At 38.2% G+C, this 19,063-nt stretch overlaps 1 protein-coding gene across 3 annotated transcripts in view; it reads left to right on the plus strand.

Annotated features, from left to right (window-relative positions):
* htt (huntingtin) overlaps positions 1–19,063 on the plus strand; it is a 51,641-nt gene that overhangs the window by 8,416 nt on the left and 24,162 nt on the right. For 2 of the 3 annotated variants that reach the window (XM_058770502.1, XM_058770510.1), the window contains exons 10-41: positions 780–824; positions 1,022–1,099; positions 2,942–3,309; positions 4,366–4,489; positions 4,615–4,733; positions 4,868–4,979; positions 5,126–5,263; positions 5,837–5,995; positions 6,080–6,177; positions 6,302–6,441; positions 6,602–6,665; positions 7,180–7,280; positions 7,372–7,518; positions 8,037–8,157; positions 8,482–8,627; positions 8,825–8,976; positions 9,773–9,975; positions 10,089–10,215; positions 10,345–10,469; positions 11,155–11,265; positions 11,352–11,429; positions 11,553–11,776; positions 11,890–11,968; positions 12,077–12,238; positions 12,388–12,443; positions 16,225–16,373; positions 16,638–16,774; positions 16,863–16,979; positions 17,117–17,239; positions 17,575–17,825; positions 18,476–18,618; positions 18,734–18,944. In XM_058770502.1, coding sequence (XP_058626485.1) covers positions 780–824; positions 1,022–1,099; positions 2,942–3,309; positions 4,366–4,489; positions 4,615–4,733; positions 4,868–4,979; positions 5,126–5,263; positions 5,837–5,995; positions 6,080–6,177; positions 6,302–6,441; positions 6,602–6,665; positions 7,180–7,280; positions 7,372–7,518; positions 8,037–8,157; positions 8,482–8,627; positions 8,825–8,976; positions 9,773–9,975; positions 10,089–10,215; positions 10,345–10,469; positions 11,155–11,265; positions 11,352–11,429; positions 11,553–11,776; positions 11,890–11,968; positions 12,077–12,238; positions 12,388–12,443; positions 16,225–16,373; positions 16,638–16,774; positions 16,863–16,979; positions 17,117–17,239; positions 17,575–17,825; positions 18,476–18,618; positions 18,734–18,944 — 4,408 coding nt within the window. The remainder of the gene's footprint in view (positions 1–779; positions 825–1,021; positions 1,100–2,941; positions 3,310–4,365; positions 4,490–4,614; positions 4,734–4,867; positions 4,980–5,125; positions 5,264–5,836; positions 5,996–6,079; positions 6,178–6,301; positions 6,442–6,601; positions 6,666–7,179; positions 7,281–7,371; positions 7,519–8,036; positions 8,158–8,481; positions 8,628–8,824; positions 8,977–9,772; positions 9,976–10,088; positions 10,216–10,344; positions 10,470–11,154; positions 11,266–11,351; positions 11,430–11,552; positions 11,777–11,889; positions 11,969–12,076; positions 12,239–12,387; positions 12,444–16,224; positions 16,374–16,637; positions 16,775–16,862; positions 16,980–17,116; positions 17,240–17,574; positions 17,826–18,475; positions 18,619–18,733; positions 18,945–19,063) is intronic. The other variant, XM_058770519.1, reaches the window with a different exon arrangement.

Consider the following 19,063-nt stretch of genomic DNA (forward strand, 5'->3'; position numbering starts at 1 on the left):
CAATGATATGCAAGTGCTATAACAAGTCTCAGTTAGCTTAACATAGTAAACAAGCAGTAAAATAAATAGAGTGCAAGTCTAAAAGGGACTATTTTAGAATAGAGAGTGCTAGAGTTAGAAGGCCAAATAAAGTATAAATAAAAATATAACTAAAAATGGAACAGATTAATCGGCCGATTATTTTTAGAATCGGTAATATGAAAACCATTCCCTTAATGTTAAAAATTGGCAAACTTTATTATAAAATTAACAGTAATGAATCCATTATAATGTTTGTAATTATTAAAATAAATAATTTTTTATACATAAAATCACTTGACACATTTATTATTTTTATTTTGTTGTCATGAAATATTTACATGATGTACAAGAAAGGGTGAGAGAAAAGGTCAGGCAGAAGAACATGGAGCGAAAAAAGTATCACAAAGATTTTACGATGACCCATTTATTTGGTAAAACTGTAACTATCAGTCAACCTCCATTTGTGGAGTAATCATCTGTAATGTTTGGATTTATTATCTGAAGTTGTTAAATGGTTAAAGTTCTCTTTTTGTATTTTAATTCAAATCTTTGTTACTAATGACAAGCCCTCTTAATATTTCCCACACTGCTTCTTAATATTGCCTATTCTGTTTGATAACTGATAACTACTTCAAAATTCACTGCAGTAATTTTCACTATGCATGTGATCTTCATTCTCTGCTTCTTCCTTCCTCTAACCCTCAAAATGAATTTTTGGGCTTTTTCTGCTCTCTTCACTTCCTGTTTCCTGCATACAGCCGGTGGGTCGACATGCAGTCCTCTCCTCCTCAGGAAGCAGAAAGGTGCCCTTCTTTTGCATCTAACCTACTGACATGTTTCTGTGTTTGTTTCGAGGGCTGTCTGTGGCAAGTTATTAGAGCAGTTTTGATACTGAATGTGCAGTTGGAGTTTTAGACTGTTAAAGAAATTTAGAATGGTGTTTAAAATAGAAAAATGTTTGTTGTATTGTAATAAGCCTTGTATGTTGTACTTATCTCAGGTAAGCTGTTGTCAGGTGAAGAAGAGGGTTTGGAGGATGACCCTGAGAGGGCAGAGGTCACCACAGGATCGTTCTCTGGTAAGTTGAGGAGAGGAGTACTGTTACGTTGGAAGACTTGTGAATTTCTCCTGATAGATGAAAAAAAATCAGCATTAACATCTCATAAAGTAACCTGAAAGAGGGACCAGAGTCATATTAAGGAATCAGTATGTTATATACAATATTGTTCAAAAAATTCAGTAAGATTTAGTTCTGTTGAGAAAGGATGCAACAAATTGATTAAAAGTTACATGAAAGACATTTATAATGTTAAAAATATTTAATTTATAATTTTATAAAATGCTGTTATTTTGAACTTCATCAAAAAGTCATGACAAAAATGTATTATGATTTTCACAAAAATATTAAGCAAACACAACTGTTTTCAACATTGATATTAAGACATTTTTATTGAGCACAATAGATAAATACATAATTGAATGAATGAATGTTTCTTGAGCACCAAATCAGCTTAATAGAATGATTTCTGAAGGATCATGTGACACTGAAGATTGGAGTAATGGTTCCAGAAAATTTGGCTTTGCCCTCACAGGAATAAATTAGATTTTACAATATATTCAAATAGAAAACAGTTATTTTAAATTGTTATAATGTTTCACAATATTTTTGCTTTTACCTTAGTTTTTATTAAATATATGCAGACTTGGTGAGCATAAGAAACTTCTTTCAAAAAAAAATAAACCATAAAAATTGGATGCTAATTTTTCTAGAGTAGATATTAGGATTTGTTGTTTTGATTGAGCACCTTAACAACCAAAAGGTCAACAAACAAACAAACAAAATTCCCGTAGCCCGGAGTATCATAGCCTTGAATTTTGCTTTCTTTATAAAACAAATGAGTTCATATTAATTTGTACATTCAAAAAAATGCATTGCATCTAATGTATGTAAGGAATAAATGACGACGGTCCGTTGGATTATTAGAAAAATAATGCACACCTGACGTGGTGATGCGGTCACGACGCGAAGCGGAGTGGCTGTTACACCTCGGGTGTGCATTATTTTTCTAATAATTCAACGGACCGAAGTCAATTATTCCGCTTATACTACGGTTGCCACATCTCAAGACATCGATCAGACGATATATTTCAAGGCATTCGTCCGGTATTTCTACTTAAATCGCTATTGTGAGTAGGATTATTTCCTCCGCATTTTATCCAACACCTCCGTTGCTAATTCCTAAATGTCATTTTAAACCTAGTAACGTAGGCTTGAGCCGTTGATAACAGTCTAATAATACAGTTAATAACTAAGTTATGAGAGAGAGAGAGAGAGAGAGAGAGAGAGAGAGATTACTTCTGTGCGTCTCTCAATAGTGATCAGCAGCAATGTCTCTAGTTATAGTGAAACTTAGTTCCTTTTGTTCACGAACAGCACCGCTGTTGTTACCTCGCTTGTGAGAAGTCATGTAGTTTTTAAGTTGTTTATTGATAAAATCGTCAGAGTAGCACGATGTATGCTAGTGTTTGTGCAAACTGTTATGTATGTGCGGTCTGTGAGGGAGAGAGAGAGCGGGAGAGATCGAGTATGTGCTTTCCGTTCATAATAAAGCGTAATTTTGTGGCAAAAACATGGACATGGTCTGTCGTTTTTATCCTTTTGTTTACTATATTTATTTGTTTGTCCAGTGTAGTTGTGGGTTTTGGTTTGAAAGACCTTTGAAATAACAGAAATCATTTTGCGAAGTGATATGGTCATGTAATGCGGTCAAGAGCTGCCTGGAACTACGTTCGCCGTGCGTTTCCCTGAAAATAATTGCACACCTTAGAACGTTCGGCAGCCAATCAGATTCAAGCATTCAATGGCTCAGTAGTATAAGGCACGGTTAATGCTTTGTTTTTCTCTGTCACTTTCTTCAAGCCTCGGTTGGTGGTGACAGCTCCAGTGAAGCTCCCTCCTCATCGGGCGTTTCGTCTCTTGGCACGTCTGACATTATCACAGAGCAGCCACGCTCCTCCCAGCGTGCCTTGCAGCCGGGAGACTCGGTGGACCTGAGTGCATCAGAGCAGGGCGTAGGGCCTGATACTCCAGATGAGGAAGATGAGGAGGACATGCTAAGTCGCAGCTCAAGCGGGGGCGCCGGGGTCGTCAGCACGTCCGGTGACTTAGTAACTGAAGGCAACCAGATATTGACGGGAGCCATGTCATCGTCACCCCCTAGTGACAGTTCCCAGACGACTACGGAGGGGCCGGACTCCGCCGTGACGCCTTCAGACTGCGCCGAGCTCGTAAGTGTCACCAGCACCAGCAGACGCTATCGGAACTATTCACCACCTTCCCCAACTCCCACAGAAGGGCCGGACCCGCACTCCGACAGCGAGTCATCTTTCTACAGGCCATCCTCTTCCTCCTCTACCTCGTCTTCTTCCTCCACCTTTTCTGCCATCTCTTCCTCTAGCAGTAGTGACCAGGTCAGCAGAGGACGGGGGGTGAGGCTATTGTTGCTCTTCCCCGCCCCGATAGAACCCCGCCCCTCATTTGCTCCACCCCCCACATGCACGGCCTCTTTCCTGAGGTGTTCGAACGCCCTTTTATTTCCCTGATTCTGGACCTGTGATTAAAAACCTTGTCCCAACAACACTGATGCTGATCTTACATCAGTTTTAAGGGCTTCATTTGATCATAAATCAGTGTTGTTATTGTTATCTAAAACTGTTAAAAATAATTTTTTGGTAAATTAATGTTGATTGAATGTTGATTTGACAACTAAAGTTTAAGTATTACAATTTCTAAAACCGAAATATAAATAAATTAAAGCTAAATAGACATATTAAAGAAAACAAAAACTAATAAAAATGAGTTACACAGCACATAATAAAACATGAAAAAATAAATAAATTATATATATAATACTAAAATAACATTGGATTGAATTTGAGCTATTTCCCTGTTTTGATAAAAGCTATGATCTCTGGCCACAAGCTCCCTTCTGCCAAATTAGGAGACTAAAATTTATAAACTAATATCTAGAGAGTCAGCCATTAAATCCTCAATATGTTCTGGTAATGCAGCTGGCTTTAAAACCCTACTTTTGGTTTTTGTGAGGCCCAAAGTTGTCTTGACACACATATTATTATGCAAAAGAAAGTTGTGATCAAGCAATATTTGAGTTCCTAAAGTGATACTGCATGTCTGACTGTTACTGTTCTATGTGTGCATTTGCATGAATGAGTTGATGTGAATGTTTATGCTTGTTTGTGAGTTTGGTCCATTCTGTTGTGTGTGTATAATATATATACTGATATGTGTGTATATATATATATGTGTGTGTGTGTGATGTTTAGGTGCTGGACGGCAGTGAGAGTCAGTACTCAGGGATGCAGATTGGCACACTTCAGGATGAGGAGGAGGAGGGCACAGCTCCGCAACCTGACAAAATACCAGAACCTTTCTCTCAGTCGGCACTGGGTACATGCACATTTTGTACTCTTGCTCAGAAATACACCCTGCTCTGATGGTCTAACTTGTGTGCCAAGTGCACATGTTTATTAGTCATCCTTTTAGCTCACAGTTCTGCTTTCTCTTGTCGTCAGCTTTAAGTAAGCCCCATCTCCTGGAGGGAAAAGGTCACAACAGGCAATCATCTGATAGCAGTGTGGATCGATTCATACCAAAGGAAGAGGTTCTGGAACCCGCAGAACTCGACAACAAGGTAAACATGTACATAGTCTTTATAATCCAAATGAATAATATTGTTCATATCAGTTTCTCACAGATTCCTTACAGAGATCTAGTAGTTAAACTGCAAATCCTGTGAATATTTAGTATGCATTCTGTGTGTTTTAGCCATCTAGGATTAAAGGAGATATTGGGCACTATACTGACCTAAAGGAAGAGCCTCTGGTGCACTGTGTCCGGCTGTTGGCTGCCTCCTTCCTGCTCACCGGCCAAAGAAATGGTGGGAAACAAGACATTTACTCTCATGTGTTGCTTGACTCTGTATTTGTCACAATAGCATCCGAGTGCTTTTGGTTGTTGGTGTTTGCTAGTTGAACATTAGTGTCTTTCTTCATTAAATAATTAGTCTGTGTGTGTGTGTTGTAGGGCTGGTTCCTGATAATGAGGTCCGTGTGAGCGTTAAGGCGTTAGCCGTCAGCTGTGTGGGGGCAGCAGCAACTCTTCTACCTGAAGCCTTCTTTAACAAACTTTACCTGCAGCCACTAGAAGGACAACAACCAGACGGTGAGAAAAACCCTGACCACTGTCCAAGGATTCTGTTAATTCATGGGTCCATTGAATCACACTCTTGCTTTTGTGTCTTTTGTTTTGTTTTGTTTTTTTGTTTTATTTTTGTTTTGGTTCAGTTTGTTTTGATTGGGTTTGCTTTTTTTGTCTTTTTTTTGTGTTTATAAATTCTACATTTGCTTTTACTTTTGTTTGACATGTTTTGTTTTGTCTTTAGGTGACCTTTTATTTAGTTTCTGTCTTTTTTGTACATATGTGTCTCATTTTTGGTAGGGATGAGTCAAGGACTCAGGCGCAGAGCTCAACAGTCTTTATCATAATTAAAAAATAAAACAAAAATAAACAAAAACTACCCTGTAAGGGAAAATACTTAGCCACGGCAAGATAAGACACGATGCAGTGGGGCAGGACACACTGGAAACCAACAAGACCACAGAAACATTAGATGACAATCTGGTATTGAGCAAAGAGCAAGGAGAATAAAAAGGGAAGAAATAACAAGGGGCTCAGACCTCAAAACTGAAATGATACCAAATTAGATAACTGAACTTGTTGTCTTTGTGTGAACAGAGCAACAGTACATCAGTGATATACTGCAGTACATTGAACATGGGGATCCACAGATCAGAGGAGCCACAGCCATCCTGTGTGGGGCTTTAATCCAAGCCATCCAGCTCAAGACACGCTACAACACGGAAACATGGCTGTCCCAGATCCACTCTGTCACAGGTGAAAGCTACAGCTACAGCTCGATCTAATGAATCACACACACTCCGAAGCCTGTCTTCACAATCTCTGTCTTCGTTTTCTCAGGAAACTCTGTGACACTCAAAAACTTTGTGCCTCTGCTGCAGCGAAGTCTGAAAGATGAATCTTCAGTCACATGTAAAATGGCCTGTGCTGCTGTTAGGGTGAGAAAATATATATGTATATGCATGTCCCTCGGATCATTTTAAACATGTAAAGAATGCTAGTTTATGTTTGTCTGATAGTTTTAGAGGAATTTATAAATATTGTGTTTTTACACAACTACAGCACTGTATCATGGCGTTGTGCAATGGCAGTCTAAGTGAACTTGGCCTGCAACTACTCATTGATCTGCTGACCTTGAAGGACTGCTCCTATTGGCTGGTTCGCACTGAGCTTTTGGAGACGCTTGCTGAGATAGATTTCCGGTAGGTGGACACAAACGTTACTTGTATTTGAAAACTTTGTAAAACACATATTGATGCAATCTTTCATATTTCAAAATTGCTATATAACTGCTGAAACTTTGTGGAAAAAAATTACAAACATATAATTATTAAAATCAACTACTGTTTCTGCGTTTGGCAGGTTAGTAAGTTTTTTGGAGAGAAAAACTGAGAAGTTGCACAAAGGAGAGCATCACTATACTGGGGTATATCATCTTTCTTTTTTTTACTCAATTTAAGATGATTTGTTTATTTATTTGTTCTAGTATTAAATAATGATTAAAAAGAATACTCACTTGTCATAATTCACTCTTCTTTATGGTGTTCTCGTATTACTTTCTTTCATGAAACACACAAGGATACATTTTTGAAGAATATACCTGCCATGATTTTAAGTATTAAAAAAAACGAATGAAAGTATAAAATAAAATCATCAAAAATTTGATTTTCAATTTACATGATTTTATATATTGCCAGTTCAGCAACATGTTATATGTAAAACACACACACACACTGAACTGTAAAAACAGCTACACTTCCTGAATATGGTTGTTTAATAAATATTTTATTTATGTTATATGACATAGTTATATTTTACAAACATATAATTATAATAAAAATAAAATTAATATTTTATAATTTATATTTTACATTTCATTAATTTTATAATTAATGTTCTATGTAATTAATATTTGAATAATGTATTTTTCATATTATCAGTTGTTGAGGCTCCAGGACAGGGTTCTGAATGATGTTGTGCTTTATCTACTGGGCGATGAGGACCCGCGTGTGAGACATGTGGCAGCAAACACCATCAGCAGGTATTTAGACATTTCATCTCTGACTCATCATCTCCTGACTGCACATCACAGGTCTCACACTCTTGATTTTGATCAACCTTTCTCTGTTCAGGTTGGTGCCCAGGTTGTTCTATGACTGTGACCAGGCTCAGACAGACCCGGTTGTGGCCATAGCTCGAGATCAGAGCAGTGTGTACCTGCAGCTGCTAATGCACGAGACCCAGCCTCCATCACAGTTCACTGTCAGCACTATTACACGGTACAATTTCTTCATTTGCATGACATATTTAAATGGTAGCTTTCATTTGTATTTACTTATCTATTGTTTTGAAAGAAATTAAGTAAATATAATATCATGAAAGATTTCTATTTCAAATAAATGCTGTTCATCAAGAATCCTGAAAAAACGTGCATCACAATTTCCACAAAAATATTAAGCAGGACATTGTTTTGTTCAGCATTGAAAATAATAAGTAATGTTTCTTGAGAAAATGAGCATATTAGAAAGATTTCATGAGACAATTCAGCTTTGATATCACAGGAGTAAGTTAAAAAGTTACCATAAATTTGACCATAAATTATAATACAAAACAGTAAATTATAAGAGTATTAGACAATATTACTTTTTTACTACTAATATTTCAGAGTATTACTGTAATTTACAGCAGCTTTGGTGAGCATAAGAGACTTCTTAAAAAAATCTCACTGACCTCATAGTTTTGAATGGTTGTGTACTTGGCTTAAATCTAACTCTTTATATGATGTGCTTCACTGCAGAACATACCGTGGCTACAATCTGGGTCAGAGCGCACCAGATGTTACCGTGGAGAACAACCTGTCTCGGGTCATCACTGCCGTCTCCTACGCCCTCACCTCCTCCACTTCCAGAGCCGCGACTGTGAGTGCCTTAACCTTCTGAGTCAAATTCTTATAAAATATTTACTTTTATTGAACCGTCTCCAAATTGCAAGAGCCCACGGAAGCAATACATTATTGTTTTTTATGATTTTAAAAGATCAGGACTTTTTTTTTTTTTTAAGTTTAATTTTGTCTAGATTTATCACTTACTTTTTCTTGAAGTACCATAATGAAACAAAGCAGAAAGTCCTCTGTGGGTTTCTGCGTGGTTGGAAACACTTCTGTTTGGTGGTACAGAAGTAACAGACAGCTGCTCTTATTTGAATCCAAGATCTAATCTCTGTACTTAATGTCATCTCTCTAGTTTGGCTGTTGTGAGGCTCTGTGCCTTTTGTCCAACACCTTCCCAGTGTGCACTTGGAGCACAGGCTGGCATTGTGGCTTTGTGAGCTCGTCTGTCTTTCATCTCAACCGCTCCAGCCAGTACCGGAGCCGAGGACGCTCTTTTAGGTACACACTTTTTTTGTTTGGAGAAATCTGAACCTTAAAGCAGTAAAGTCTTCCTGTAGGACCAAGAATAAAACCTGCTTACAGTACATTCGATGTCTTGATCATATTGTTAGTAGAAAGAATATAAAAAGCAAATCTCCATGTTTTATGTGTCTGTTTCACTCGCTGCAGTAGTATAATGTTCTCTTCTTCTGTAGTCTCTCTCAGCCTGGTGGTAGTGAAGATGTACGGCGGTCTCTGACGGTCGGTGTGGCCAGTATGGTTTTGTCTCTCATCTCCTCTGCCTGGTTCCCTCTTGATCTCTCTGCCCATCAGGCTGCTCTGCTACTGGCTGGAAACCTTCTCGCTGGTACAAACTCATTTAGATTAGATTAGCCACAGTCACGCCTTGGCTGTTTGCAGTCATTTTTGAGAACTATTATTTATTTATTTATTTTTGTTTTAAAGAAATTATCTTTTTTACCCCTCTTAAACCCTCTGTTGGGGGTCTTTTGTTGACTCAGAACAGTATACATGTAATTTGTTTTAAATGAAAGTAGTAAGAATAAAAGTATGCATATATAATTGTAGGTTATTTAGGTCTTATTTATGTGTAAATTTCTCAGTTGCAGCATCATTTGTATAAGCAAATAAGCAAACGTTTGGAACTTCACTACAGTAAAAATCTACACCCCTCTAAGTGAATCTTTTGCAATTTAGATGTTTTATAGTCGCTGTCCTTTTATTTCTATGTGTGTTTGTTCAACATTGATATGTAGATTTTATTACTGGTTGATATTTAGATTTTATTTACTACACAAGTGTTCTGCATTATGATCTTTCCTTCTTATTTCCTGTGGCCAGTCAGTTTTGACCGCCAACGTGCACCTTTATGTCCACTTATTGAATGAAGTTATTTGTTTTGTTCCCTCAGGTTACATACATAAAAATGTCACCAAATATTAAAGCACTCAGATTAAGGAAACCTAATTTTTATAAAATAAACACAAATTAAAAATGACCAAACAGCCTCGGAGTGTTAAGTGTGATTTTATTCCGTTCATCCAAGTCTAATGAAAGTCTCATCTTTGGAGCTATTTATTTATTTTTTACTTTGTTTTAGGCCCATTTGTATTTAAAATGTTGTTTTCTACCTGGTTTTGTAGCCGTTGCACCGAAGTGCATGAAGAGTCCATGGGCAGGAGAGGAGGAGTCCAACCCCGCCCCCTCGAAGGTGGAGGAGTCGTGGCCTGCTCTTAACGACCGCGCTCTGGTTGTTATGGTGGAGCAGCTGTTCTCACACCTGCTGAAGATCCTCAACATCTGCGCCCATGTGTTGGATGACACACCCCCAGGCCCTGCAGTCAAGGTAAACGAAGCATTCAGTAGATCCTGATTACCATAATGCTATCACATCACATCAGTAAAATTTATCGCAATGGGATTAAAAGCTTTGTTATTTCTGTTAATCTTTTCTTCCAGGCTACTTTACCCTCATTGAGCAACACTCCTTCTCTCAGTCCAATCAGACGGAAGGGTAAAGAGAAGGAGATGACGGAGCCGAGCACCACCCCCATGAGCCCAAAGAAAGGAGGAGAAGCCAACATGGGTACATTCACACCTGCAGTGCCACCTGTTGACCATACATATGAATAATACCACTGTCAGCAAACAAGAAAAATAAGTTTATTTTATTCATTGAATATTTAAAGGTATCTTGTACTGTTTTTCTGTACAGGCAGAGCAGCGGACAGCACAGCGACACCAGCGGTTAACAAATCCACGACTCTGGGCAGCTTTTATCACCTCCCTCCTTATCTGAAGCTTTATGATGCACTGAGAGCTACACATGCTAACTACAAAGTCAGTTTGCAGTCAAGCGTTTTGGTTTGTCTATTGTATATAGCAACTATTGTTGAAAAGTTTGAGGCTCAGCATGATCTTTTTTCCTTTTTGGAAGAGATTAATACTCTTATTCAGGGAGGATGCATTAAATTGATCAAAATTGACATTAAAGACATTCAAATTCTTATAGAAAATCTGTTTCAAATAAATGCTGTTCTTTTAAAATTTGTATTAATCAAAGAATCCTGAAAAAAAAAGTCATATTAAGCAGCACAACCTTTGTCAAAATTGGATATCAGAAATGTTTCTTGAGCAGCAAATCAGCATATTAGAATGATTTTTGAAGGATCATGTGACACCGAAGCCTGGAGTAATGATGTCACAGTAATAAATTATGAATTAAATTGTGCAAATATTTCACAATGTTACTGTTATTACTGGGTTTATTGTAATTGAATAAATGCAGCCTTGGGCAGCATAAGAGACCTTCAAAAACATTAAACATTTATACCCACCCCTAACTTTTGTAACATTTTTAGTAGTTTAGTAGCTAGTTAAAGGGAAGCAAAACAAGATATCACAATTAATATGTTTATAAATGTTTTTTTCTCATTAAAAGCACTCAATTCAGGTGGACAAGATGAACAAAATGCCCATTCTTACTGGATTCATTTTGCTTATAATTATTATTTTCTTTTCCAAGGTCACGTTAGACCTTCACAACACCAATGAGAAGTTTGGGAGTTTCCTGAGGTCAGCGCTTGATGTCCTTTCACAGCTGCTTGAGCTGGCCACCCTGTATGATATTGGCAAAGTATGACGTCAAAGCCTAATTCTTGACAGTGAGTGAAGCAAAATTAATGTCAATAACTAACTTTAACCCTGTTTTTATCTGTCTAGTGTGTTGAAGAGATCCTGGGTTACCTCAAGTCGTGTTTCTCTCGGGAACCCACTATGGCCACTGTGTGTGTTCAGCAGGTTAGACACGCTTAACTCTTCTGTTGGATAAAAGCATCTGCTAAAATGAATAAATGTAAATGTTCTGTTTTAATCCATGACATTACAAAGTCCTTGGCTTCACCATCTGCTCTGTGTTTACAGCTGTTGAAGGCATTGTTTGGGACCAATCTTGCATCTCAGTATGAGGGGGCTTCATCTCACCCGTGTCGGTCCCAGGGCAAGGCCCTCCGGCTCGGCTCGACCAGCGTCAGACCCGGCCTCTACCATTACTGCTTCATGGCCCCATACACTCACTTTACCCAGGCCCTCGCAGATGCCAGCCTCAGAAACATGGTGCAAGCTGAACAAGAACAGGACGCCTCTGGGTGAGTGAGAGAAGACTTGTGTATAATATTTCCTCAGAAAGATGTACCTATAAATATAGTAAACAAAATTAAGAGTACCATTATGACTAAACGTCAACTCTGTGATCCTGTAGGTGGTTTGATGTCATGCAAAAAGTCTCCAACCAGTTAAGGTCGAGTATCACCAATGTCACTCGCCATCGAGGAGACAAGGTAGGCTGCCTCATAATTCATGGCTATAATTAAAAAACATAACAATGACATCTTGACAACTTACTACAGTTAAAGTGTCTAATAGTAGACTACTTGTGTGTGTTTCAGAATGCCATTCATAATCACATCCGTTTGTTTGAGCCGCTGGTGATAAAGGCTCTGAAGCAGTACACCACCAGCACCTCAGTGGCCCTGCAAAGACAGGTGCTGGACCTTCTCGCCCAACTTGTGCAGCTCCGGGTCAACTACTGCTTGCTTGATTCAGACCAGGTGAGCCTTTTAGAGCTGTGGATCAAACTCTGACTGAGTCAAAATGCTACTTTACTCAACTAATTGAGAATCAAAACAAATCTTGCTATTATTTTATTTCTGCGTTAGACATACACTGTTGTTATATTTTAGTACCCTGTTTGTTTCAGGTATTCATTGGTTTCGTGCTGAAGCAGTTTGAGTATATTGAAGTGGGGCAGTTCAGGTAAGACAATCTGACATAGTCCACAACAACATACACTACCATTAAAAAGTTTGGGGACTTTTTAAAGTGAGATTTTTTAAATATTTATGAAATAAGTCTCTATATATTGTGAAATATTATTACAGAACTGCTCTCCATGATGCTGGATATTGCTTTTTTTTATTATCAATGTAGAAAACAGTTGTTCTGCATAAAAATTTTGTGAAAAACCGTGATACGTAAAAAACAAAACAAAAAAAACATATATATATTAGGACTGGGCAAGTTAACCTGTTGTTATTGTGTTAATGCATTAATTTAATGCCGACTAGGGGTGTCCCCGACTAAGGATTTTCATAGTCGAATCGGAATTTTCGAATCATGCTGATAGTCAAATCATATATTTGGGGGCGGGGCAAAATACATTACCAAGAGTCAAGTCAGTCATTTGACAGTCATAAATACACAGGGAAAATGTGTAACGGACACCTCGCAGATACAAACGGGGTAAATAATGTTTTATGTTTTGATTAAAAGATAGTTAACAATAAATGTCAGCGAAACCCTTAAAAATTCACAACATTTTTTTTTTTACAATAGTGCTCTCAATATAACATTATGTATATGATTGTAGTTATAACGTTATGTATTTCTGCTTTGAGCTGCGCGCGTTGAAGATGACCAGTAGAATGAAGCATATGATAGCAGGTTTTTAATCAGTGGGATTTAACTAATTTATCTCGCATAGAATACGCTTTGTTATTTATATAACATAACGTTAATATTACAACTTATAGGCTATCTGCACAAAATGCCCCGAATGCACATGAACGCGTCTGCACGGCTCTGAATGAACTCCTTTTGTGGACGCGTTCTTCTTCACGCAATAACATGCAGAAACACAACTAAACACTAAAAAATCACAGTGTTTTATTATAATACTGTTCTCATTATAATGCTATGTATATGACAGTCATAGTTATTAATATTCTGCATTGTTGTTCTGCTTGCACCGCACGCTGAAGAGATAATCACCGTATAGTACTACAGTGAAGCGCTTTACTGTAGTGTAACTCAACCAAATGCATCTTATACGAGATAAATAACATATACACAATATAAATAAACCGACTGAAACGTTTTGAAATCACTTGTTGTACCCTACTGATCGAAAAAAAATGAAGTCTTCCACTCTGCCTGTGTCAATTTGAGTCTTGTTAAAGATTTAAATCCCTGCCGCCAATTTGCTCCTCTGTCGGTGACGGATTAGAAAGCGAAACTTTAATCTATAGGGGAAGTTGGATTTATTCACCCACATTAAAATATTTATTTAAAGCTTCTTTCTTTTAAGATTCTTATTTACAGCATTATCATAATAGGCTGTATATTAACTTATTGGAAGAAAACCGGTAGTTCTACGCGACACTAAGCACAACTGTATAGCCAAAATGGCATGATCATAACGACAATTATTTTTTCGCGCGTTAACGCAGTTTTTTTATTAGACTGCAGGAACGCTCACGACTTCATAAGTGGGAAATAGGAAGATTCCGGTAGCACGTGAAGACAGCAGAGAAGTGCTCTCGCTCAGTACAGTGGAGTGCTTAGTTTTGTTAACTTTGTGGTTTATTATCTTGAGTAGTGTGGAACGCGGGATAACACGGCCCTCTCACAATATTGCTTTACAGATCTATCACTTTTGCCACTCAGAAATGTTAACGCAATCATGCTGCAGGTATCAGAAGTTTCGTGCTCCGGTGCGGTTAGCGCTTACACTAAATGCGTACCGCGTCCGAGTACAAGTGAGTACAAGGCCCACCTCTTCCAACCGAGCACGGCACGGAGAGATCACACTAGTCAAATGAACCGGGCTTTGGAGGTGAAACGCGCTTGGGCATGGTTAAGATTGCCTAGTGTGAGTACACCCTTATTCTCCAGCATCCCGCACTTCGCACACACGAGTCTCTACACGCCCGCACTCACCCATTAATGTTGTCCCACGCTGCACTCTGTTGCGTTGGGTCCTGCGATCGTGCGGGTCCTGCGATCGTGCAGGTCTCTACTCGAAAGGTGCCTGTTATAATGTCATGATGGAGGCTCTGGACTCTGTCTGAGCATAACTTGTTTTTCTGTAACAAACTATAAAATTTTCTATAAAAACGTTAATGGCAAATGGCTTTGGTTTTATATTTAGTTTGATTACATTAATGTTATAAGTTGAGATTTACAATAAATATTTTAACTGCTACTATGTAAAAGGAATACTGCTGTAAAAAAAGCACCTTATTTATTTAAAGTGTTTTCTTTATTGCAGTTTTGTTCATATAGCAGTACTTTTAAATAAAAAAGTGCACAATACACTACTTTTGAATTCATTATTGAATTTTTTGCATAATGCGATTAATTGCAGAAAAGCACACGATTAATCGCAATTACACATTTTAACCATTGCCAAGCATATATACACATATATATATATATATATATATATATACACACACACACACACCGCACACACACATATTATGTAAACAAAAACTTTTATTTTGGATGCGGTTAATCACGATTAATCATTTGACAGCACTAATATGTATATATATATACATGAAGAGTTCCAATCAGAGGCGTCATGCCCATTCAAAGTGAGGGGGCACGTGCCCCCTCAGATTTATGAGCCAAGTGGATTTTGAATGCAGCTTCCGAAAGATTAAAAAAATAGCCGAATAATAACACCAGCGTGATTAAATCGTTCAGCTGCTAAATTCAAATCTTCGTTTGCTGGCTGGCGCGGAGCCAGAGACAGAAGCGTTTTTACAGCACTGCACATTATAACCAATCACACACGATTCTGTTGAGCTTATGAATGCAATGACCAATCAGAGGTGTTCAGATGAGTCATCGCTGAAATGCCTGTGTTTTCTTCGCTGACTCGCTGACTAAATACCTCTTTCTAGCGAATTCTCTCATTAGAAACAAGAGTTTTTGAGAGTGCTTGAACTCTAGACTGTCAGTGAAAATGTTCTTTGATAATGTAAACGTTCTTTGCTTTCGTTCTGTACAATGAAAGTGTTATGATAAGCAGCCTAACTTACAATGTTTTTAATATTCACATTAAATATAAAGTCAGTCGTATTAAAAATATGTTATGGCATGACACCCATATCTGTTACTTAAGTAAACAGACAGGTTTTTGTACATAGTTAATAGACTAATTATTAGGCTACTTTGACCATCACAATCTATAAATGTGAGAATTGAGATATTTCATGATATAGTTAATGCGTTTGGGAATGTTTTTAATAAACAGGAAAAAAAAAAAACAAGTGATATTGTGGCTGCTGTGTGTCACATGACACCCCTGGTTCCAGTGCAAAAGCCTCTAAAAACCATCTTGGTCAAAAATTTGATAACAATACTGAGTGTAAGCTCTCCACACATAGTATATGTTCATCAAGTACTTTCACTTCAAATGCGCTAAATCTCAGCCTCAACCCATTCAGAAGTACCAGTACTTACATAGAAACCTATGCATAGTAGCCAGAAAGAAATGCTAATTTTAAAGAAAACCAACAGAGGCTTTTGCATCTGAACTCATCATATATAATATAATATAATATAATATGTATTTGTACTGTAACTTTTGATTATTTCACCCTTGCTTAATAAAAGTGTTATTGGAAAAAAAAATCTTACTGACCCTAAACTTTTGAACTGTAGTGTACACTCAAATGCACATGCTCAGATATATAGATAATGATAATATTTTTATTTTGCAGTTAACTGATTTATTTTTTCCGTGTAGGGACTCTGAAGGGATTGTGCCCAACATTTTCTTTTTCCTGGTTCTGCTGTCCTATGAGCGCTACCACTCCAAACAGATCATCAGCATCCCAAAGATCATTCAGCTGTGCGATGGCATCATGGCCAGCGACAGGAAGGCAGTAACACACGGTGTGTAGAATCACAATACGAAAATATATTCACATCCCTTGAGCAGAATAATTAATGACTTAAAAACTTTAACTTAAAAAAACTTCAAAAAAAAAAAACCCACCACTCCAAATGTTCTACTTTACTAATACTGAATAAACAAAACAAACAAAAACAAATTTTTTTGGCTTTAAAATGTCACATAATATTACATATAGATTAATCATTAATCTAATCATTTAAAAAAGTGAATTGTTCATTCTTATTCTTCTCTTTATTTCCCAGCAATCCCTGCACTGCAGCCTATAGTACATGACCTCTTTGTGCTGCGTGGCTCTAATAAAGCAGATGCAGGGAAGGAGCTGGACACGCAGAAGGAGGTGGTGGTGTCCATGCTGCTACGCCTCATACAACACCATCAGGTAACACTTTGTGCTGGTCTCTGTTAGTTTGGAAAAACATTGTACTTTTATTGCATTCATGTAAAATAATGGATGTTTGTGTGTGTAGGTGCTGGAGATGTTTATTCTAGTCCTACAGCAGTGCCATAAAGAGAATGAAGATAAATGGAAGAGGCTTTCACGGCAGATTGCTGACATCATACTGCCAATGATCGGCAAACAGCATGTGCGGCTCGGTCTAATCGACTTCCTGACTCTTCTTTTAAGAGTTTCATCTCAAATTCTGAATAAAATCTAATAAACTTTTTTTTTAAATTTTTTAAATAAGTGTGTTTTACAGATTTGTGTCTGTGTGCTTGACAGATGCACCTGGACTCCCACGAGGCATTGGGCGTGTTAAACACACTGTTTGAGACGGTGGCTCCCTCCTCTCTGCGGCCTGTGGACATGCTACTGAAGAGCATGTTCATCACGCCTTCTACACTAGTGAGAACCTCCGGTCACACATTGCATAGATTACTTTCCACATGCAGTAGATATTATTATTAGGTGATTAGGATGAAGAGAGGCTACTTACAGTTGACGTGGAGTATCTAGCGGTATCTAGAAAACTAATTTAATGCAAAGGTGTCATCCTTTCACATTACCACACTTGAGTTCACTGAGCTCTTCAGAACAACCCATTTTTTCACAAATGTTTATAAATGCAGACTGCAAGGCTAGGTGCTTGATTTTATACTCCTGTGGCAATGGGTCTAACTGAATGCAAGCTTACCTTCATACTATTAGTTGGCTCATTGTTTTCCTGTTTTCTTCTGTAGGCATCAGTGGGTACGGTGCAGTTGTGGGTGTCTGGGATTCTTGCCATTCTACGTGTCCTCATCTCACAATCCACAGAGGACATCATTCTGTCTCGTATTCAGGAGCTTTCTTTGTCGCCTTACCTCCTCTCCTGTCCCGCCATCCGTCAACTGTGTGACGATAACCCGTCCCCTCCTGAAGCTCCGCCCACCACCATGGAAGACGCCAATGGGGAGCTGCAACGCGTCCCTCCGGAGGAAACTTTTGCTAGGTAATTGCTGGTCATTGGAAATAAAGTCAGTCAGTGTGTGGAAAAATGAATGCTACATTTTCAAGTAATAAAATAAATTACAGCGGTGGCCAAAATTATTAGAGCACTAGTATTTTCACCAGCTAAAAAATGGTTTTAAGTCAGTTATTTCTATCTTTTACTGTAGTGTGTCAGTAGGAAATATCAGTTTACATTTCCAAACATTAATTTTGCCATTAATTGTAATAATCTGAAAACAGCCAGTGCTCCACACAGAGATCTGATCTGATCATCATCCAGTCTGTCTGGAATGACATGAAGAAACTGAGACCGACCAAATCCAGAAGAACTGTGGCAACGTCTCCAAGATGCTTCAAGAAACCTATCTGCAAAGCTACATTACTGTTAAAGGTTTTAGACACTTGTGTAAAAATGCTGTAAAATGAGGATGCTGTCAAAAATAATGTCATAAATGGATTTTCTTTATCAATTAACTTCTATTAACTAATTCAAATCAACATTTGGAGTGACCATCCTTTGCGCTTATAGCAGCTTTTGTGCACTTGCACATAGCTTTTCAGGTAGCTTTGCAAGTAGGTCTCTTGAAGCATCTCGGAGACATTGCCACAGTTCTTAATAAATACAGTTATTAATCTGTTTTTGTTTGTCAGGTTCTTATTGCAGTTAGTGGGGGTGTTGCTGGATGATATCGCCACTAAGCAAGTGAAAGTTGACATGAGTGAACAACAGCACACATTCTACTGTCAGCAGCTGGGCACGCTGCTCATGTGTTTGATCCACATCTTCAAATCAGGTAGGCAGAGCCCACATCTCACATGTCTCAACTCATATACAGTCACATGTCAGGGTTCACAAGTTCAGCAGACTCAATGTTCTCCATAAATTCCCGTTTCCCTTAACCTTTCCAGGAATGTTCCGGCGTATCACGGCAGCGGGCAGCAGGCTGCTGAAGGCAGAGGGAGGCGAAGGGGGTAGTTTTTATACCTTGGAGGGTTTGAACAGCCTGGTGCTCCAGCTTATCACTACACACCCATCTCTGGTCCTGCTCTGGTGTCAGGTCCTTCTCATCATTAACTACACCAACTACACCTGGTGGTCTGAGGTGCATCAGACACCCAGGTCAGACTATGAGCTAGCAGCCTAATGAATCCTCATCCAACTGTTACAACCAGGCTAAGCAAAATTTTTGGTAATTTTTAGAATAAATTGCTGCTTCTAAGGGCAAAAACAAAGGCCAA

Source organism: Onychostoma macrolepis, chromosome 01 (genome assembly GCF_012432095.1).
Source record: "Onychostoma macrolepis isolate SWU-2019 chromosome 01, ASM1243209v1, whole genome shotgun sequence".
Lineage (NCBI taxonomy): Eukaryota > Metazoa > Chordata > Actinopteri > Cypriniformes > Cyprinidae > Onychostoma > Onychostoma macrolepis.